The following is a 21129-nucleotide window of genomic DNA, read 5'->3' as shown; positions in this document are numbered from 1 at the left end:
ATCAGTGGTCAGGGCCCTGCCCCTTAAGTGTCTAAAACAGAGACTCCTCCTGCCTCTGTCCTTTCCCCTAGCTATAGGGCTAGAGTGAGAGAGAGGAATCTGCCTTCTCCATCTCACCAGGGGACAGCTCAAGGTGAGGCACGAAAGGGGCCTCAGACACCATTGAATGAGCCTGGAAGGGGGGACAGCACTTTCCAGTCTCCTGTCCCTGGCCTTGGTCCCTAGCCCAATCCATGTCGGCCCTTTCAGGAGCTTTTAGTGGAAATTAGCCCAGACCCACAATGGAGTCTGCCAGGCATCCTTTTCTGCCAACTCCTCCCACTGCTCTTTCATCCCCTCTTCTTTCCGACTGGGACCCTCCCCCTCTCCATCAGCCACCAGGCCCATCTATAAGCAGCCCTCCTCTCTCCCCAGCACACCTCTCTCACCCCTCCTTCCTTCCACCCCTTCTCCACCCCTCCCTCCCAGTCTTCTCTTTCTCCTGCCAAACCCCTGCCTTCTAGCTCCCTCCCACCCCCCTTTCTCAAAGGTAGAGGAAGAGAGAGAGCCCCAGACAGGATTGGTGGCCATTCTCCACCCCCTCCTGTCTGCTCCCTCCCCACAGCTGGTACAGATTCCCCCTACAAAAGGCAGGATGCAGAGGCTTTCCGAGATCAGCTGTTCTCACCCTCCTTTTCCTTTGCCTTCTGCTGGCTAGACTGAACTGTGTCTTTGCTCCCTCTTCCTTCAGGTGACAGTGGGTACCTGACGTGCCAGGTCCCCTACCTCATTTCCCAGGAACACTATGGGAAGTCCCAAGGGGCAAGAGCTCCAAAATATGAGGAGTGGAGCCTGGGACAACCCTGCCTACAGTGGCCCCCCCTCCCCACATGGGACACTGAGGATCTGCACCATCTCCAGTGTGATGCCCCCCGAGTCCCAGCCTAAAAAGCCTGAAGATGGACCCCAGAAGAAGGCATACAGGACCCGGGTGTCCAACTGCTGCTTCCAGATCTGTCGTGGCATCAGAGGTACCTGATGGGAGGAGGGTTCTTTCAGGATACTGGGAGTCAGAAGAGGGGTCCCAAAAGCTTTTGGGGGGAGATGTGATCCGAAGAAGAGGTGGGATCTCAGTATCTCTTTGGGCTTTATGAATTATCTCTTAGAGCCAATGTCCCCAGAACACAGACGCCAGTCTTACGGTCTCTCAGAGATAGTGCCTGGTGCAGTCATCTCCATCTCTGGGGGCCCAGAAAGGTATGTGGGAGTTAGGTTGAGGGAGGACATGTTTGTGATGATACCCTAGACAGCCCTCCCTGAAACAAGGACCTCCTTTCCAGGTCTTCATTCTCTACTACCCAGTGTCTTTTCCACTATCCATCTCAGGGTGTTTGATGAAGAAAGGCAGGCTTGAGTGTGGCTAGAGTAGCCAGGTTCAGCCAAGATAATAAGGTGACAGGTGAGGAAAGGACCAGGGTAGAAACAGGAGTAAAGTCCAGGGACCAATGGGCCAGGCAACTGGGAAGAATCCTGTTGTTGGGGATCCTAGACATCTCTCATATGTCCATTAGGACTTTGGGGAACAACCCTGACTGAGAACACAGCTGAAAACCGGGAGCTGTATGTCAAGACCACCCTGCGGGAGCTTTTAGTATACATCGTGTTCCTGGTGGACATCTGTCTTTGTGAGTAACATCTGTCTCTGTGCCTCTGTGAGAAGCATCTATCCATACATCTGTGTACACACCTCTGGAGGAACACCTGTGGATACAGCATCTATGTGTGAACAGACATCTCCTGGGATTGATTACCTTTTCAGTTTAAGATCTTTTTACTAAAAAGAATTTGTCAGGGCACCTGGGTGGCTCACTCAGTTAAGCGTCTGACTCTGGCTCAGGTCATAATCTCATGGTTCATGAGCTCTGCACTGACAGCGCAGAGCCTGGTTGGGATTCTCTCTCCCTCTCTCTCTGTTCCTCTCCCACTCATGCTCTTCTCTCTCTAAAAATAAATAAAACTAAAACTTAAAAGAAATTTTTGTCACTTAGTTCAGGAGAAGAAGGCAGATTGTTAGAAAGCCATTTAAGTTGCTTTGTCAAGAGTTACGAGGGGAATACAGTTTTGAAATTCAGGTCCCTGATACCAACTCAGCAGCCACCATGTTCTGTTGGAAAGTGGAAGTTTTTACCCTTCTGTAAAAAGTGGAAAACAGTTCTTTTTTATTTGGAACAAAAATAGCTTGGTGGGTTTCACATGGTTAATATGCTATGTCTAATCCATTTCTTTAGAGGCAGAAAGAAAAGATTCAGTAGGCCTTAGAGCTCAGATTCCTGATAAAAGGGTTAAAGATGCAAGTGGTGTGGTGGGGGTCAATACAGCTAAGATTCTCCCATGTGAGAGACCACCATGCCACAGGCCTTGAGGCGAGCTTATCTGAAGTTCTAGTTACACACGCAAACTGGGAAGGTTTGGTATCTAAGTTGAGAGAACCCAGTGAAAGGACAAAACATGGAGCTGTTGAAGGATAGAGTCAAAGAATTATAGATAATCACAAAGGTGGACAAAACAGATGTTATAATGCCTATAGATAGGAGGCTTTGTACATAGTCAGTTACTTCTTCAAAACGTGCTCAAGTGAATTTTGGTTGGTTTCATAGACTTGTGTGTGTACATGTATGTTAATTAAACTGAGGTTTGGACCATACAACACAAGTGCCTCCATTATAATATGACTGTGTACGCCCACAGAAAGCTCTGTTCTTTTCAGGGTGCATGAATCTTTTGAAAGTGGAATTTGAAGGTCTGAAAACATAAGTGTAGATGGAAAATGCCATCATCTTTGTGAGTCAACCACATTTATGTGAGCTCTGTAGAAAAGCTGAGTAAAAAGCACTTTCTCTGGCTGTATTCTGTTGGGACTCACTCTGTGGGAATAGAAGGGGCAGTTCTGAGTGTTTACCATGGGTCATCAGCATGGACTGAAAGGAGACAGTGTGTGAGGGGAACAACAGTCAACCTAGTGTACATTCTGTGGGGGCCATTTGATCCGTTTCAGCAAGTGACCATCAGAAATTCATTTGTTGACATATTGATTTTTTGTCTTAACCATCTGCTAGGAAGGAGTGTCCTCTCCTTTTTAAGATCCCATGACAGCAGCTGAAATCCACAGAGAGAGCCTTCCTTTATAAATGTCTCTATTTCCAGATTAGCCTTTTGAGCAAGATTGGGAGGTTCCTAGCTCCCCAGAGTTATAGTGAACCATTTCTGGCTCCTGTGTATGGAACTGAAGGGGTTTGAAGTTGGGTTTCTGGAACCCCATTGAGAACATTTAGGGGCATCTCAAGGCACTGGTGAATGCTAGATGGTCTGTGACTTGCCAAAGTCTGAGTCATAAACTGAGTCCAATAAACGCAGGAACGTTAGAGGTTGTCCAGTTCAAGGACACAGAAATTCCTTCTCTATGATTCCTCCTGTGGTGCTCTGTCAGGTGACCAACCAGCCCCATCCTGGAAAGTATCCACGGGGATTTCACTGTTTCATGGGACAACCCATTACAGCTAGGCAGGTCTATTTCAGGGTGGCTATTGTGTTGTTCTATCAGGACACTGTCTTCCAAGAGCTTCAATGACATGTGTTTATCAGTGTGCTTTTCTCTGTCAGTTTCTATGACTGGATTCAGATGCTCCAGTACCCATATTTGGTATTAGGGTCAACACTGTGGCATAATGGAAAGATATGAAGGTCAGACAAACTGGATTCAAATACCAGCTCTACCACTTACTGGTTTTATGACTTTGGGCACTTCTTTGTTGGTAGAAAAAAGATAATAATATTTATCTTATGGAGATAACATATATGAATAGTCTAACCCAATCACTTATAGTAATTATATTTGTGTCATCCAGTGGAATTTCAATATACTCACTTGGTCCTCTAGAGTGGTTATAAAACATAGCTTTCAAAAAAGAAGCAAATCTGAAAGGGCTACATATTATATGATTCTAACTGTATGATGTTCTAAGAAAGGTAAAGCTATGGAGATAGTAAAAGGATCTGTGGTTGCCAGGGATCTGAGAGGAGAGGGAAATGAGTTGGCGGTGCACAGAGAATTTTTAAAGCAGTGAAAGAAACTACTCTATATGATGATATTATGATAGATAAATGTCATTATACATTTGTCCACACCCATATAATAATGTACAACACCTAGAGTGAACCCTAATGTGAAGTATGGACTTTGAATAATGATGTGTCAATGTAGCGTCATCAGTTGTAATAAATGTACCACTCTGATGGAGGATTTTGATAATGAGGGAGGCTGTCCGTATGTAGAGGCAAGGCTATATGGGAAATCTCTATATCTTCCACTCAGTTTTGCTTTGAACCTAAAGTTGGTCTAAAAAGTGAGGTCTATTTGGTTTGATGTTGGCTTTGCAGATAGGCATGTAGGGCTAATATCATTTGAACAGCACCATTTAAGTTAAGGCATTTTCTCCAGAAGACCTCAGTTTATCACTACAATCACCACCATCCTTGTTGTCATTAACATCACACACACAAACCTTTTACTGAATGAAAGCACTACTCTGTGTACATTATCTTATTGACTACTCACAATGATTTAGGATATTGGTTCCGTCATCACTCCCATTTTATAAACCCAGAAAGTTTTAGATATGTGAAATAGCTTGCCCAAGGCCACGGGGTAAGTAAATAGTAGAAGCAGGCATCCAATTCAGTGACTGTTGTCCTGATTCCATTGAGGGTTTTAACTAGAATCTACTACAGCATCTCTGCATGGCAGTGTGTTACACATTAATTTATTAACACCCATCAACATCTTAGCAAGGATAAGTACCTGTCCTACCTTAGTAGAAGAATAATTTTGAGGGAATTGTACCAGCTGATTACTTTTCTTTCTTTTAATTGCTGTATTTTAAAAATGATATAAAAACATTAAAGAACATTTTGAAATATAACTCACCTATAATTTACCACAACCCCATAGATATTGTCACTCATCACCAGTCTTTATCCGCCTACTTACATATTTTACCTAGTTGTATCATATAGTTCCCTTCACTTACAATTATATCTTAAATACTTTTTCATGTTTGTAAGCAGTTTTTAAATTTTCATTTTAATGACTACAGTCACATCATAATTAGTTAAGGTATTTCTCTTGTTATCTCAGTATTTGCCAACTATAGGTAAATATATCTCTATACTTGACACTTTTTGCCATTTTTGTTAAATTATTTCCTTTGGAATTTCCAGGGAGGAAGATTACTAGGCCAAAAGATAAGAATACCTTCTTAGTACTTGTTATGTGTTGTTATTTTGCCTTTGTAAGGAATCATACAAATGTATTATGCCACCAGTACTCTGAGATCAGAACAATTTTGTCACAATCTCACCACCATTGGATATTATCATTTTTGTTATTAAGTAGGCATAACATGGTACCATTTGCCTTAATTTGTCTTTGATTACCAGTGAGGATGGACAGGTTTCTCAAGCTTTAATTTATTATGGGTATCTAGTTTTGTGTAAATTGTTTGAGGAAGGTATGTTTTAAGAAGGACAAGAGATGGGGTGGGGGGGTGAAGTTCAGAGCATTAGACCCTAGGTGAGAGTCCAACCACCAGGGGGCTCATTTCCAGGATTTGGATTCCTGGGGCTAGGAAAAATAGCCTAACTTTGGCCTGGGACAGGCCCTCATAAATTATGGTGGTCAGCCATACTGACCACATTTCTTCTCCCCTATGCTTTATGCTAGGATCTGTGTGTGCTAGATACCAGAGCTATTTGGAGTTTCATCAGCTAAAATGGAGCTATCTTTTTTATGCAGGCGATGCAGTAAAACATCAGTCTTTCCACAATAACCCTATCAGTTGGGCAGCTGTTTAAGTCTTACAAAAAGCTTTTACACCTATTGTCTCATTTGGCCCTGACAGCAATCCTGTAAGGGATAGATATTATTTCCATTTCACAGATTAGGAACCCGTTATTATTGTCATTATGAATAGTTCAGGAACAATCAATAATTTAGGACAGTCTCTGATGGGTGGATTTGGTCCTATTCCTCTACATAGAAAAAATGCTGGAGAATGATCTTCGTGCCTCCACTTGCCCCCTCCCACCATCCGGATATTTATGAAAGGGCTTCCAGCACTTTGTCTTCTTGGCAGGATGGCTGTAGCCTTTTGTTGTTGGAGGAAACATTGAAGGTCTTTGTGTGAAAACAATGGCTGTTTGTTTTAGGAGACAGTATTGTTATCTCAAAGGTGCACCTGGGACTGGCCCTGTTAGGAGTGGCTCTGAGACAGGACAAGCCTGGATCTGGTCACTGTGAAGTTGGGGAGGAGTGCAGAGACCCTCAGTCTTTGGCGACTTGTGTCTCTACAGCAACTAATGTCAACTGGATGTTCTTTATTCCTCAGTATTCGTAAGGAATTGCCTACCTCTGTTCACTCTGGCTCTTTTGAGTGGATCTCAAGGATCTGTTCATAGATTGGTAGAATCCTACATTAACAGGAGAAGTTGAAGTAATTTTGGAGACTAGGAAGATGTTTTCTTCTTTCTTTATTGAGATATAATTAACATACAATATTGTATTCATTTTAGGTAAAACATATGATTTCATATATGTATATATTGGGAATTATCACCACAATTAGTTTAGTTAACATTCATCACCACAATTCTTATAATGAGAATTTTTAAGATTTAATCTCTTAGCAACCTTCAAATATACAATACAGTATTGTTAACTATAGTTATCATGCTGTGCACTACATCATCATGCTGGACTTACTTGTCTCATAATTGGAAGTTTGCACCTTTTGACCACTTTCACTGATTCCACTTCCCCTCTCACCTCACCTCCCCCCCTTCCCATATCTGACAACCACCAATCTATTTTAGGTATCTATGAGTTTGTTGAGTTTTGTTTCTATTTTTGTGTTAGACTCCACATGTGACATAATACAGCATTTGTTTTTCCCTGTCTGACTTATTTCACTTAGTATAATGTCCTTAATGTCCATCCATTATGTTGCAAATAGCAGGATTTCCTTTTTTGGTGGCTGAATAATATTCCGTTGTACATATGTACCACATTTTCTTTATCCATTCATCTATCAATGGACACTTAGCTTGTTTCTATGTCTTGGCTATTATAAATAATGCTGCAGTGAACATAGGGGTGCAGGTATCTGTTTGAGATAGTGATATCATTTTCTTCAGATAAATACCCAGAAGTGGAGTTGCTGGATCATATGGTAGTTCTAGTTTTTTAAATTTTTTGAGGAACATCCATAGAAAATGTCTTTCTTGACTGAGCGTTCCTTAAATTGACAAAGAAAGGAACCTCCATATTGGAGGTTCAGGAAATGTCTGTGGGTGAGTTCCTATACCTTATGTGACTGTAAAGATGGCAGAAGATAATTGGTCACATAGAACTCTGATGTTAATGAAGGTACAATGGTGATGGGGAGAGCATGGACCTGGAATAAGACAACATGGTTCAAATGACAGTGCAACCACTTATTAGCCATTGCCTTTAGCAAGAGAGTTCAAGATACATAAATCTCTGGAAGCTTTGATTTCCTTACATCTCAGATGATGGTAATGACCACCATCATAAGATTGGTGGAGATTGGTGGAAAACAAGTACAAATAGAACAGTGCCTGGAATATAGTGGGTTTTCAATAAATAGTTTATTGAGTTTATAAATTCAGAAAATAATCGAAATGTAAGCTTTAACCCACTGGAAGCCTGAGATCTGAGAAAAGCCTAAGAGGGCATCAGGATAATGCTTATGAAGGATCAGAAAGACCAGGCCCTCTAGAAACAGTTGCCAGGGATCACGTCTAGCCATGTCTAGGAAAAGCATGAAATCATGAAAAGTGTGATTTCATGCTTTTCCTAGCATTCTAAGTTACCCATGGCCCATCCAGACACAGAAAGTTACAAAGTCCTCTTAGTACTAGGGTGAAGTAATCTGAACCAGCTCTAGTTAAATAATGGGAATTTAGGCCCCACAAGCAGGCTTTGGCCTGTATTTACCATAGTAGAATTCCCTGGTGCCCCAGAATTCTGAGACCTGGATCACTGTTACAAGACTGGTGAGCCTGGACATATCTTGTTGTCCAATGTTAGATGACAACCTGTCATTTAGTTTTCCCCCATGTGGGGCTGTCATTGGTCTCTAGGAATACGGTAGCACACTTAATTTTCAGTTCTTAGAATCAGGGAAAGATTTTTACCTTTAACCAGGCTTTAATCAAGTATAGAAGAGCAGTCAGCAGTAGCTGATAAAATGTATATATTCTAGATTTTTGTAGATGAGCTCAGTCTGAGGCACTGCTGGTATAAGTAACCAGAGAAAGAACATGTAGCTCTCATTCATAAATCATGAGTCTCAGTATTGACTCTGCCTCTTGCCAATTGAATGACCCTGAGCAGACCAGTATAAATTTGAATTTCATGATTCAGAGTGTTAAAAAAAAAATCACAGGACCCATATGGTGTCACTTAGGTTAAGGCCCCACATTAGTAAATCAAGACTTATTACCTAACCCAACTGCAGTTCCAATCTCCCAAAAATGTAACCTTTAACCAGTTGACATGGGAATTTCCTGGCCAACACTAGGAAATTTACCGATGGGCCTCTTCTGTTCCCCTTAGAAGGGCAACTTTGCCTAAAACAATGGCTTCTTTGCTAATAATTTCCTTTTTTCCACTCCCTCTTTAAAAACCTTTCCTTGGGGTGCCTGGGTGGCTTAGTTGGTTAAGTGTCCGACTTTCGCTCAGGTCATGATCTCGCGGTTCGTGGGTTCGAGCCCCAAGTCGGGCTCTGTGCTGACTGCCAGCTCGGAGCCTGGAGCCTGTTTCAGTCTGTGACTCCCTCTCTCTCTGACTCTCCCCTGCTCACGCTGTCTCTCTCTCTCTTTCCTAGAAATAAATAAAAATCTTTAAAAAAAATAAAAAATAAATAAAAACCTTTCCTTTTCTGCAGGGCCCTTTGGAGCTCCCCTCTACTTGCTAGATGGGATGCTGCCTGATTCACAGATCAATTAATAAGGCCAATTAGGTCTTTAAAATTTACTTGACTGAAATTTGACATTTAACAATAAGAAAACTGCTCATGGGCAAGGTGGACTAGTCAGATCATGTCTGACAAGCTGTTGGGAGGCATTGCATGGGGACATGCTTTGAAAAAAATGAAACATGGTACACAGGTAAGGGATTATAATGATATTGATAATAATCTCTTTATGCTATCCAGTGGTTGCAGCAAAATGTCTATGATTTTTAAAAAAGTATTTTTCTAATCTTTATTTATTTTTGAGAGTGAGACAGAGAGAGACAGAATGTGAGCAGGCGAGAGGCAGACACAGAAACTGAAACAGGCTCCCCGCTCCAAACTGCCAGCACAGAGCCTGACTCAGGGCTCAAACCCATGAACTGTGCAATATTGTCAAAGGTGTGCTTCAAGGACCCCTGGGGCTTCCTGAAGACCCTTTCAGGGGGTTTGTGAGGTCTTCCCTTACCAAATTACGTATTTATGAGAGGTCATTTTCTTCAAATATATTTCAACCAAAACAACATACAACAACAGGTTGAATTCTAAAGCAGATGTGAGAATCCAGCAATGTTCTTTTAAGACGGACATTAAACAGGCTTGCAAAAAGTTTAAAGAATCCAATTTTTCTCACTGAATTTATTTGTTTTGCTTTAGAAAATCATTGTTTTTCATAAAAATATGTTGTTTATGTATATCGGGTTTGTTATCATTATTTAAAAATGAATCATTATGATAAGTGTTGACATTTTTCCTCAGTTTTAATTTCTATAAGGTAATTATTTTAGATATAACACAAATTAAAACTTTTTTGAGTTCCTAATAATTTTTAGGAGTCACAAAGAGGTCCTGAGAACAAAATGTTTGACAACCACTGGTTTAGAGAATGAGTCTGAGCTAGACAATCATATTTCACAGCATGGAGTGCTCAACAGATGAAATATTGAGAGCTTATTAGCAAAACGTTCAAACTAAGGACAAGATCCTGGCTATTCACACATTCATTCATTCAAACATTTACGAAGTCCTATTGCATCCGCAAGGCTTTGAAATACATGAGATATACCCTCTGCCTTCAGGGAGCAAAGGAAGCCAACGCATAAACCAATAATGACACAGGGATGGGGAGAGGTACTCCAGGGTGATGGCAAAGTGGACAAAATGTTCAGAGAGACCTGGGAACTCTCACAGGTTTCAGAAGCAAGCAACTATTCAAGTCTGAGGAAACCCAAAGTCATTGCCATTTGTGTGTGTGTGTATGTGTGNGACAAAATGTTCAGAGAGACCTGGGAACTCTCACAGGTTTCAGAAGCAAGCAACTATTCAAGTCTGAGGAAACCCAAAGTCATTGCCATTTGTGTGTGTGTGTGTGTGTGTGTGTGTGTGTGTGTGTGTGTGTGTGTGTTGCTGTTGTTTTGTTTTAACATTACTGGCTCTCAGCCTGGAGTAGGCAGGGGTGGGAGGAAGAGCCAACTGAGGCCTCAGGCTATGAATATGCAAGAGCTTTGCCAGAGTCAGAGTCTGGTAGGGCAATGAAAGGAAAATATAAAACAGTGCTTTTCCTCATGCCATTACAAAAGAATTCTACCCCTTGCCCCCCAGAACCCTGGGAATATCTTTATTAAAAGTTTAACTAAGACATAGTTCTTTGTTTAAAAAAAAGTCAAATGATCCGGAAAATGTTAAAGGCCACTATTATTAAACACTGTTAATAGTTTGGTGTATATCATTTCAGCCATTTTCCGGGCACTTATATTTGAATGTTACTGAAATGCACTGGTTTTATAGAATCCTCTGAGGATTTAACCCTTCCCTCATTTCTAGGTCGCAACTTTCTTCTGCATACTGTCCATTTTAAGAACATGAGACGTTTGGAATTCAACTTTATATAAATGACCTAATAGCATTAATCAGAATGTGTGAGTAGAAGGAGAAATTGCCCAAGAAGAACAGCAACAATAAGAGGATTTCTTCTTTTTTTTCAAGTTAATTATTTATTTTGAGAGGGAAAGAGGTACATGAGCAAGGGAGGGGCAGAGCACGAGGGAGAGAGAGAATCCCAAGCAGACTACATATTATTAGCGCAGAGCCTTACATGGGGCTTGGTCCCATGACCATGAGATCATGACCTGAGCTGAAATCATGAGTCAGGCTACTCAACTGATTGAGCCACCCAGGCACCCCCTAAGAAGATTTCTTTTTTCATTATATGGGGCGCCTGGGTGGCTTAGTCAGTTAAGCGTCCGACTTTCGCTTAGGTCATGATCTCGCGGTTGGTGGGTTCGGGCCCCGCGTCGGGCTCTGTGCTGACTGCCAGCTCAGAGCCTGGAGCCTATTCCAGAGTCTGTATCTCCCTCTCTCTCTGACCCTCCCCTACTCACACACTCTCTCTCTCTTTCTCTCTCCCTCCTAGAAATAAATAAAAAATATATATAAAAAAAAGATTTCTTTTTTCTTTTCCTTTTCTTTTTTTCTAAGAGGATTTCATAATAGGGTCCTTCCTACTAAGAAAAGGAACAGGGTTTTATATACTCAGTAAATGGTTTTAACCAAGAGATCTGTGATTAGATTTGACTTTTCTTAACATAGGAATTTCATGTTGTCAGTTTGTTGACTTCAACTCTTTCTCCCTAATTTTCTAGAAAAATTCCTTTTCCAAAGTACCCATCTGACATGGATGTATTCATATGAAACATTCACAGAAGTTTATTTCTCTCTCTTATAACATTCTGAAATATGAGAAGCCTGGACTAATATGGGCTCCACAGCCACTTGGGGCCCAGGTTGCTTCTACCTCACTGTATTGCCATTTTCAACATATGCCTTCTACCTGACGCTCCAGTTCCTGCTCTTATGTGCATATTACAGCTGTCAGGAAGTAAGAAACTAGAAGGGAAAGTACATTCCATCCTCTTAAGGACATGAAACAGAAGTTCCAAGTGGAAGCCTACCACTGCATTCACATTCCATTGACCAGAACTTGTTCAAACAGTCACCATAACTAGCTGCAAGGAAGGCTGGGTAATGTGGTATTTAGATGGGAGCCATGTGCCTCTAGATAGTTACATGATCATGTAAGAAGGGGAGGAAAGGTATTGAGAAGTATTGAGAAATGACTAGTAGTCTGTGCCAAATAAGGGGAGAACTCCTGTCCATAATTTGATGTGGGAGTGGCAACAATTAATAGAACCCAGAAAAACCAAGGCATTTATAGCCTCCCTGATACAAAATCACTGGGGAAGCAGATGAGACCTGATAGTTTTCCACCATGAATGGGTATTAAAGTATTTTCCTAAGCTATTGTGAAACTATTATCAAAGGCTATAGTGGAGACATAGTAAGTGACAGTTTCAGGGTATTTCACAAGAAAGAAGAATCACCTTATAGGAGTAACCGTAAAACTTCTCTCCTTCTCAAATTATATGACCAAAGCCAAACTGATCCAGTGTGCCAAGAAATAGGTAGAGATGTTTTTGAGGGCTTCTCCACAATCCAGGTGATAAAAGGGGCTCAAGAAGAGGCCATCCAAGTAACCACAGGGTAAATTTATAGAATTGGTAAAGCCCAAGGAACTTCCAACTCTTCAACAATTGGAAGATTGATGGAACAGTGGAAGTTCTACCCACACAATGACTGTCATGGCTGGGTTTGGGTGGAGGGAAGAGGCCTCCAGATTTCTAGAAAAGCATCCTTGCTTTCCTCACAGATATCCAGCTAAGGAGTAGTTGTCTTTTGAATTTCAAAAACTTGAAGGCACAGAGTTTCCAACAGAGGAGCTGTATTGACATATAAAGGAATTATAATTGTACAGTTGCTGGCAGAAGTACCCCAGCTCTTCAAGGTTCTTTGTCAATTAGTTGGCACTTTCCTGCCCAAGGAGAGGGCTGCTAGAAAATAACAGCTAAGGTCCATTAAATAGTAATTAGGACCAAGGAAAGAGCTCAGTAGCGTATGACAGCCTAGATGGTAATCACCTGGCGAAGTAGGCACACAAAGCAATTGCTGACTTCTTGTTACTGCTCTGAGCTGGGAAGGTCTTCCAGCAGTTCAAAAGAGAGGACTTAATATTCAGTCTCTACTATAAATGTTGTAATGGATAACATCAGGTTATTACCCAAGCTCATGATGATGATTAATAATAATTATTACAGTTATGCTTCTTTAATAATAATATATTATGCCCCACCTATGTCTCAAAGGTACCTGAACCAGCTTAGATTAAAAAATCACAGGATATAGGAGCACCTGGGTGGCTCAGTCAGTTAAACATCCAGCTCTTGATTTCAGCTCAATCATGATCTGATGGTTGTGGGATTGAGCCCTTTGTTGGGCTCTGAGCTGATTGTGTGGAGCCTGCTTAGGATTCTCTCTCTCCCTTTCTCTCTGCCTCTCCCCCACTTGCACTCTCTCTGTCACTCTCAAAATAAATAAATAAATAGTTTCTAAAAAGCATAGGTACAATAAAATATAGCACATTAGAACTATAATAAAAAGACTTAGCAAAAGAAATGGGAAAACATAGGGGAGGAAGATACCTTGTACCAGAAAAGATGAACGAAAATACTACAAATAAGAACAAAGCCTGAGGTTCTTGGCAGCCAAAGCAAGAAGAAAATATAAATAGGCTTCACAGTTCTCATTGGTAAGAAAAAGCACACCAGTTAATAAGGATCCCCTAGTTCTGGGAAGAATTGACTTTGTTGGATTTTATATAAGAGACATAGAATATCATAATGGATAAAAGCAATGTTAAAGACTGAAGCTACTTTTCTCTAGACTGTCTTTTATATCTACCTCCTTTAAAATCCATATTAAATCCTCATTCTTAAGGAATTTTTAGTAGAGATATACTGTACATACATATGTACATATGTATATGTATATGTATACATGTGTATATGCATATTATCCATATATAAATGCTTAAATATACAAACATATATGTGTGTGTAAATTTTTATTGTATTCTAGAGACCTGGNCTTGCTGTGACTGCCATCCATAGAGGCCAGTGCGGCTCCCAGCACTGGATTTACCCAAAAATAAAGCTTGGAAAGTCTTGAGGAATTAATGGTAGGTATGTTCCTAGAATATCATCATCAGTTGGTTTAGTCAGCCTTTAATATAGGGTGATAATGTATTTAATTAATGTAGACTTTGGCACAAATAAGCTAAAGTCATTGACTGCCCTCTGGAGATGTTCCAACAGTAGCAGAAGCTTTTATAGCTCCATTTTCCTTGGAAATACTACAATCTTTTTGAAAATGTCATGGTTTCCATGTAAGTAAGGACCATGTTACAAGGGAAAAAATGCAGTGAAAACTGGCTTAAACCATATGGAATTTACTGTCTAGGTAACGAAAGTCCAAAGGAGGGTAAGGTTCAGGGATGACCCATCCAGTGACTTAGTGATATAATCAAAGACCCATCTATTCCTGTTACTCAATTCTGCCAGCTGCAGTTTCATCTTAGGGCTGAATCCTCTGGGACCTTCTCATTTATATCTATTATAAGAGAGAAGGTCCTAAAAGGTTCCAGGACTCTCTCTTTATGACTTATTTATTTTAAGTTTACTTATTTAGTTTGAGAGAGACAGCCAAGTGGGGGAGGACAAAGAGAGAGGGTGAGAGAGAGAATCCCAAGTGGGCTGCATGCTGTCATCACAGAGCCCAATGTGGGGCTTGATCCCATGAACCATGAGATCATGACCTGAGCTGAAATTAAAAGTTGGCTGCTCCCCTCTGGAAANAAAGTCGGCTGCTCAACCAACCAAGCCACCTAGGTGCCCCTCTTTATGACTCCTTGATCTAAAATGTGATAGATGTTCATCCCTGAGCCTGTAATGGTGCCAAGGAAGGGGTATTCATGGATTAGTTTAGGTCAAAGCTTCCTGCCCAAATCCTAGAGCCAGGGTTGAATCAGCTTCGAGCAACACATGTGAGATGATCTACAGAGGCGTGATATCTCAAATAAAATCATGGTATTAACCAAGAGAAGATCTTAAGGAAGCAGTCACAAAGTCTAGTACAGCAGCCAGCACCTGAAAATTTTAACCTATAACTTGGAAACAATAGGAGGCAAGGTGTTTAAAAATAATGTTTATTATTTTTATATTGTATTATTATTATAGCATTAATTGAACTCCATGGGAATGAAGAGAAAATCCATCACATTACTCATTCATTAAAAAGTCCCTTTTTCCTTCAAGTTTTAATATACCTAGTATTTTTGTAAAGTATTTAATTCTCATGATGACAAAGAAATAATTTTGCATTCTATGCTTATTACCATTTCAATGGCTTTGAACACTACATCAAGTGACTCAATGATACATTGTTTACTTCAATATTGCCTCTTTGTAGGAGAGGTTTAGGTTGTTTACAATCTTGTGATACTATAAACAACCCAGGTAACATTTTTGTACATGTGAATTTTTCCTTCTTTGGGCTCATCTATGTCAAAGTATGACTGACTCTTCATATGGATTTATATACAATTATCTGTTATTGTTCATACGAGAATGAAGGACTTTGGAGCTTCTTTTAAGATGGTAATGTTTTGAGTTTATCAAAAGCTTTTTGCAATTCACCTCCTAACTCAAATATTGGGCTCTTTAAATAGAGTTTTCTTATAAGGGCACCTTATAAACTTGCATAATACTAAACATTTGGCTTGATTTTTGGGAGGAGAGTTAGAGTCCCTAATCAGGAGGATTTGAGTGGTAGAGCATGTATTAGTGTAATGTAGAGTGGTGGCTAAATTCATGGACTAAGGCAGACCTCAGTTTGAATCAAAGTTCTACTTACTTGCTACATGATCTTTGGAAAAGTTATTTAACAGTATAAAATGCAGATGATTAATTCCTACTTTCTGAGGTTTTTTTTTTTAGGCTTATGGGAGATAATGTGTGCAAAGCCCAGTGCATAACGTGTATCAGGAATGGCAGTTATTATTATTCAGCAACTGTGAATTTGATCTGAGGCCAAGGTTAAAAGGCATGATACAGTGGATGCAAGAGAAATTAGTTCTGTCCAAGAGGAAAAGAAAAATCAGATACTCTGTGCTGGATGGTGAGACACCACCTGGTCTCTGAATCTTTTTCATAGCATTCTCAAGCAGTCATTGTCCAGTATCTGAGAATGTCCTGAAATGAGGCCCTCACTGTATCAAAAAAGGTAGTAATGTACTGACATATGGACATTCAATATACTTACTCAAATTCTAATTCCTTCCAGCTCTGACCCATTCCCTTCTCTAGTGTTGCTTTTGAAACAAAGAGCAAATCCACTCCTTCACTGGATCTTACGTAGGAGAAGGAACCGGGAAGGTCACTTGCAGGAGCCCCAACCGCACGCTCCTCAGCAGGCAGTCTTTGCTGACACTCCTATAGATGAAATGGGTGTTTGTGAAATGGTCCATTTCATAATTTGAAAGCACTAGTGGTTAAGATGTTCTGTCTTTTATGTAGCTTACATTTTTCCCTCCTGTTACTTCTACCCCTTGGATATAGATGGGTCCTAGGAACAGAACAGAATGAGTTTACTGTGGCAGTAGATAGATTTGCATTTGAATCCTGTCTCCATGGGCCAGTAAGTTACTTCAGCTACCTGAGATTAGAAAATGGGAATAATAATAACACCTAACACATAGTGCTATTGTAGGATTAAATGGAATAGGTATGTCAAACACTTAGCATGGGCGTATAATAGATGTTCTGAGGTGATGAATGGCTGTTCTGGTCTTTTATTTCTCCTGATATGAAGAAGGATGGTGGTAGAATGGATATGCCGAGTCCCTGTCAGATTCAAAAATCTCTGAACCAGGTGTTCCACTTAGACAGGCTGGTTCTTCAAGGGAAGGTTAAATAATTTACCTGAATGGTAATTAATGGGGTCAAGTGGGGGGAGAGGAGACACCAGGAAAGATCAACAANGAGAAAATGATCTAGTTTCATTCTTCTGCATGTTGCTGTCCAATTCTCCCAACACCATCCAACAAGTTGTTTTTAATCTTTTTCTCCTACAATATGCTGGAGGGGGTGTGGTCTCCCCCTATAACTACAGTGGCTCCCTAGGGCGACGGATTCAATGATTTTCCCTTGGTGGTGAGAAGGGGCTATTCTAAGAGGTCTGTGTAGTTTGTAAAAGCTTTCTACCCAGAGAGGTTCTGAGAGTCCCTTGGGAAAGATGTTTCTTCTTCCCCACTCCTGGTCTTTTTTTTTTTTTTTTTAATGTTTATTTATTTTGAGAGAGGGAGAACAAGCAGAGAAGGGACAGAGAGAGAGACACATACACACAGAACCTGAAGCAGACTCCAGACTCTGAGCTGTCAGCTTGAACCCACGAACTGTGAGATCATGACCTGAGCTACAGCTGGCTAGTGTGGTCCCAGAACCAGTAGCAGCAGCAGTATGTAGGAATGAATTGGAAATGAAAATTATTCAGCCCTAGGGCACCTTTGTGGCTCAGTCAGTTAAGCATCTGATTCTTGATTTAGGCTCAGGTCATGATCTTACAGTTGGTGAGATCAAGCCCTGTGTCAGGCTCTGCGTTATTAGCATAAAGCCTGGTTCAGATTCTCTCTCTTTCTCTCCTCTCCTTTCCTACTCTCTCTCTCTCTCACATACACACACACACACTCTCTCTCAAAATAAATAAATAAACATTAAAAAAGAAAATTATTGAGCCCCATATAGACCTACAGTAATCTGTTTCAATAAGCTTTCCAAGTAATTCTGATGTATGCTGCAGTTTCCATATCATATTGTGATGGGAAAAACATAGAAGCTGAAATCATCACTCCATCTAGCAATCCTGGGCTTCCCCTGCCCTGCTTTTAGGTTCAGATTGTTGCAACCTCTAAGTCTGATATTCATCTGGTGTTCTGGATGGTTGACATGTTAGGAAGGTTGAGTTGTGCCACCAACATTTCTACCATCACATTGTGTAAGGGTTGCTGGCTGACTCTACTTCCTCCATACACCAGCCAAGGACTGACTTTGTTTCTCTTTCCTAACATTTCATGAATTTATTGCTCTCTTTGGACTAAGGAATATTCCAGCCTCTTTCTAACACCTATTAAATAGGAATTATCCTCGACTATTTTATGATGTTGCTGTTATGTGTCAAATATGGAGTCATAACACCATATTTAGTTTGCAAATTATAATTTATTTCATTCTACTCTGCATTGCAATTTTTCCCCACCTTTGGTTCAGCCCAACAAACACTTATTGAAAAACTATTAAGTACCAGGCACTTAATGAATTATGCTAAATTAATGAATCATAGTCCTTGTCCCCTCAGGAGCATTTAGTGGGATGACTAGAACTAGTTGTTGAGCACCCACTGTGTTCAATGCACTATAAAGATATCATCTTTAACCTTCATAATATTACAAGAGAGACGTTGTATTTCCCCATTAAGTGATTAGGAATCTGAGACTCTTACCCCAAGTCTATACTGTGACAGAGCTAGGATTTGAACCTAGGTCAATCTGGCTCCAAAGCTCATGCTCATTCTACAAGTTCATTCTGAGTGCATATATGAGCAGGGTAGGTCAGCATACTATTAAAAGTTTCTATTCTGTATAATAAAATTTTAATTAAAAATTTTTTAATGTTTATTTTTGAGAGAGACAGACAGACAGACAGTGAGCAGGGATGTGGGGGGGGAGGGAGGGAGAGAGAGAGAGAGAGAGAAACAGAATCCAAAGCAGGCTCCAGGCTCCGAGCTGTCAGCACAGAGCCCAACATGGGGCTGAAACTCACAGACAACGAGATTGTGACCTGAGCCAAAGTCGGACACTTAACAGACTGAGCCACCCAGGTGCCTCTGTATAATTCAATTTTAAATGTTAAAGATATACTAAAAAAAAGTTCATTCTGGGACATCTTTCTCAATAGAAGTTTTTAAGGATAGAAACCCATGACCTAGAAAGGTGTTTCACACATGTTAGACGTTGAGTAATATTTGTTTAATGAATACAAAATATGCCTTTAGAATAATCAGGTTGGTAGACTGATAATATGTTCTCCCAGGTATCAATTTGGGCTTTCATAGAGTTGGGTGAATTTCATAGAGTTGGGTGGCTAAACACCCCTTATCTCTTGAGACAAAGTATAAAATTTGCTGAAGTAAGAATTAACAAGGGAGAGAAGGTATTTGGGTGGAGAGAAGGTAGTGATTAGGCACCAAAAAACGCTTAAACCTTAATTTAGAAGGTTTTTATATTTTATTTATTTATTTTATAAATATTTATTTATTTTGAGTGTTTGTGTGTGTGTGTGAGAGAGAGAGAGAGAGAGCAGGAGAGGGGCAGAGAAAGAGAATCCCAAGCAAGCTCCATGCTGAGCATGGGCAGATCATGACCTGCGCAGAAATCAAGAGTCAGATCCTCAACCACCCAGGTGGCCCCAGGAGGTCTGTAAATAACTTCTTGGTCTTTTCTGTTTGCATGCACTTCAATTAAAAAGTTACAAAGAATACTGTTTCTGAGTATTGGTGGGCATTTTACCAGGTAAAACCATTTTTCTCAAAATACATAGTCTTTCCTAAATTGGGTAGTAATCAGAGATGTTATGCCTCCATATGGGGTTGACAACCAGTTCAGAGCAATGTTAATTCTGAGTAGTGATTCTGAGTAGGATTGGAGAATTGGCGGAGAGAAAAAGACACAGCAAGAGTACCACCTAGTGGCCATCCAGAGTTGTAACAATCTAATCAGCCTATGGCCTTAAAAGTTCAGCTTACTGATCGTTCTTACCCTGTGGTTGGGTTCTCAACATACAGAAGCTTCACTTCCAACCCATTTTCCAAGTCCACACACACACAATTTGAGAATAAATCACAGACATAATGCCCTGTTGCTCCTAAACACTTTAATATGTAATTCTAAAAACAAGGACATTCCCTTATGAAAGAAAATTATCATTGATTCAGTACTATCACCTAATGAACAGACCTTCTTTCAGTCTCACCAATTATTCCACTAATAGCCTTTATAGTACAAGAAAAAAATTATTGTCCAGGATTTAATCCTAGCTAAATGCACGTTACATTTAGTTTTTATGTTTCTTTAGCCTCTTTTAATACGGAACAGTTCTTTAGTTTTGCTTTATCTTGCAGGACTTGGCTAAAAAATTGAGTAGCAATAAATCATAATACTAACAAATTAAAAACTACAGAAAAGATAAGAATCCATGAGTTCATGCTGATATACATAAATGAATAAACAAGGAATAAAGGAAAGTTCTTAAAGGCGATGCTAACTAACAAATGCAGAAGAAATGATGGAATGAGAAAATCAGAACTTGACAACCTTAGTAGTAATAATAAGGCAAAAGTCATTAATGGATATTTAAACTAGTAGGTGAAAGATTGATATTTACATATGATAAATAGGATATTTATATAGTTTCAAACTGTTTCCCCACAAAATACATATTAATTACAAAGAGAAAAATAATTTTACACTGAAGATAGCTAGAAGATACTGCCTTAACAAGGGATGAAAGTTAACATCACCAGTAATGATACAATTAAAAAATATGTGCCTCCTGATAGGGAGCTCTGAGAAGGACACACATCTGTTCTTTGCTATGCTTTGTCCAATGTATAACCTGAATTTTTAAACACAAAGAAACATCAGGCAAATCTAAACTGAGAGACAATCTATAAAATAAATGGCTTATACTCTTCAAATTTTGCCTTTTAGCTAGAAAACTTATAGCTTCCCTTGACAACCCTACTTTAGACTGGGTGTATGGGTTAGGGTGGTTGAGGGAAATTCAGTTCTGGGGCAAACACCTGGTCTTTTTTTGACCTGGGGATGCTCTGAGTCCCTCCCTCAAGAGACAACTCTGCCCCCTCAAGATGCCCTGGGGCCAGAGGTGCCATGTCTACCTTCTACTCCCATGTCATTGACTCCAAGATCCAGGATACCCCATCTCCATTGTAAGGTGTTTGGTGGAGCCCTCTAGAATTAAAAGGTACTTTTCCAAGGGCATAAATATAGGGCAAAGGAAAAAGAAGCACTGCCTGATGCAGAAGGTAGAAATATCTT

At 40.2% G+C, this 21129-nt stretch overlaps 1 protein-coding gene across 2 annotated transcripts in view; it reads left to right on the top strand.

The window, feature by feature from the left end:
- Positions 1-784: 784 nt before the first annotated feature.
- The window catches only part of PKD2L1 (polycystin 2 like 1, transient receptor potential cation channel), a 29023-nt gene continuing 8678 nt past the window's right edge, over positions 785-21129 (top strand). The window contains exons 1-2 of one of the 2 annotated variants that reach the window (XM_077748444.1): positions 785-1010; positions 1551-1664. In XM_077748444.1, the coding sequence (XP_077604570.1) occupies positions 785-1010; positions 1551-1664 (340 nt within the window). Of the gene's footprint in view, positions 1011-1528; positions 1665-21129 lie in introns of both variants that reach the window. The other variant, XM_077748445.1, reaches the window with a different exon arrangement.

This window comes from Crocuta crocuta, unplaced genomic scaffold (assembly GCF_008692635.1).
Source record: "Crocuta crocuta isolate KB4526 unplaced genomic scaffold, BGI_CrCroc_1.0 scaffold619, whole genome shotgun sequence".
Classification (NCBI taxonomy): Eukaryota; Metazoa; Chordata; class Mammalia; order Carnivora; family Hyaenidae; genus Crocuta; species Crocuta crocuta.
Note: the sequence above shows the minus strand (reverse complement) of the source record. Positions and strands in the feature narration are given on the sequence as shown.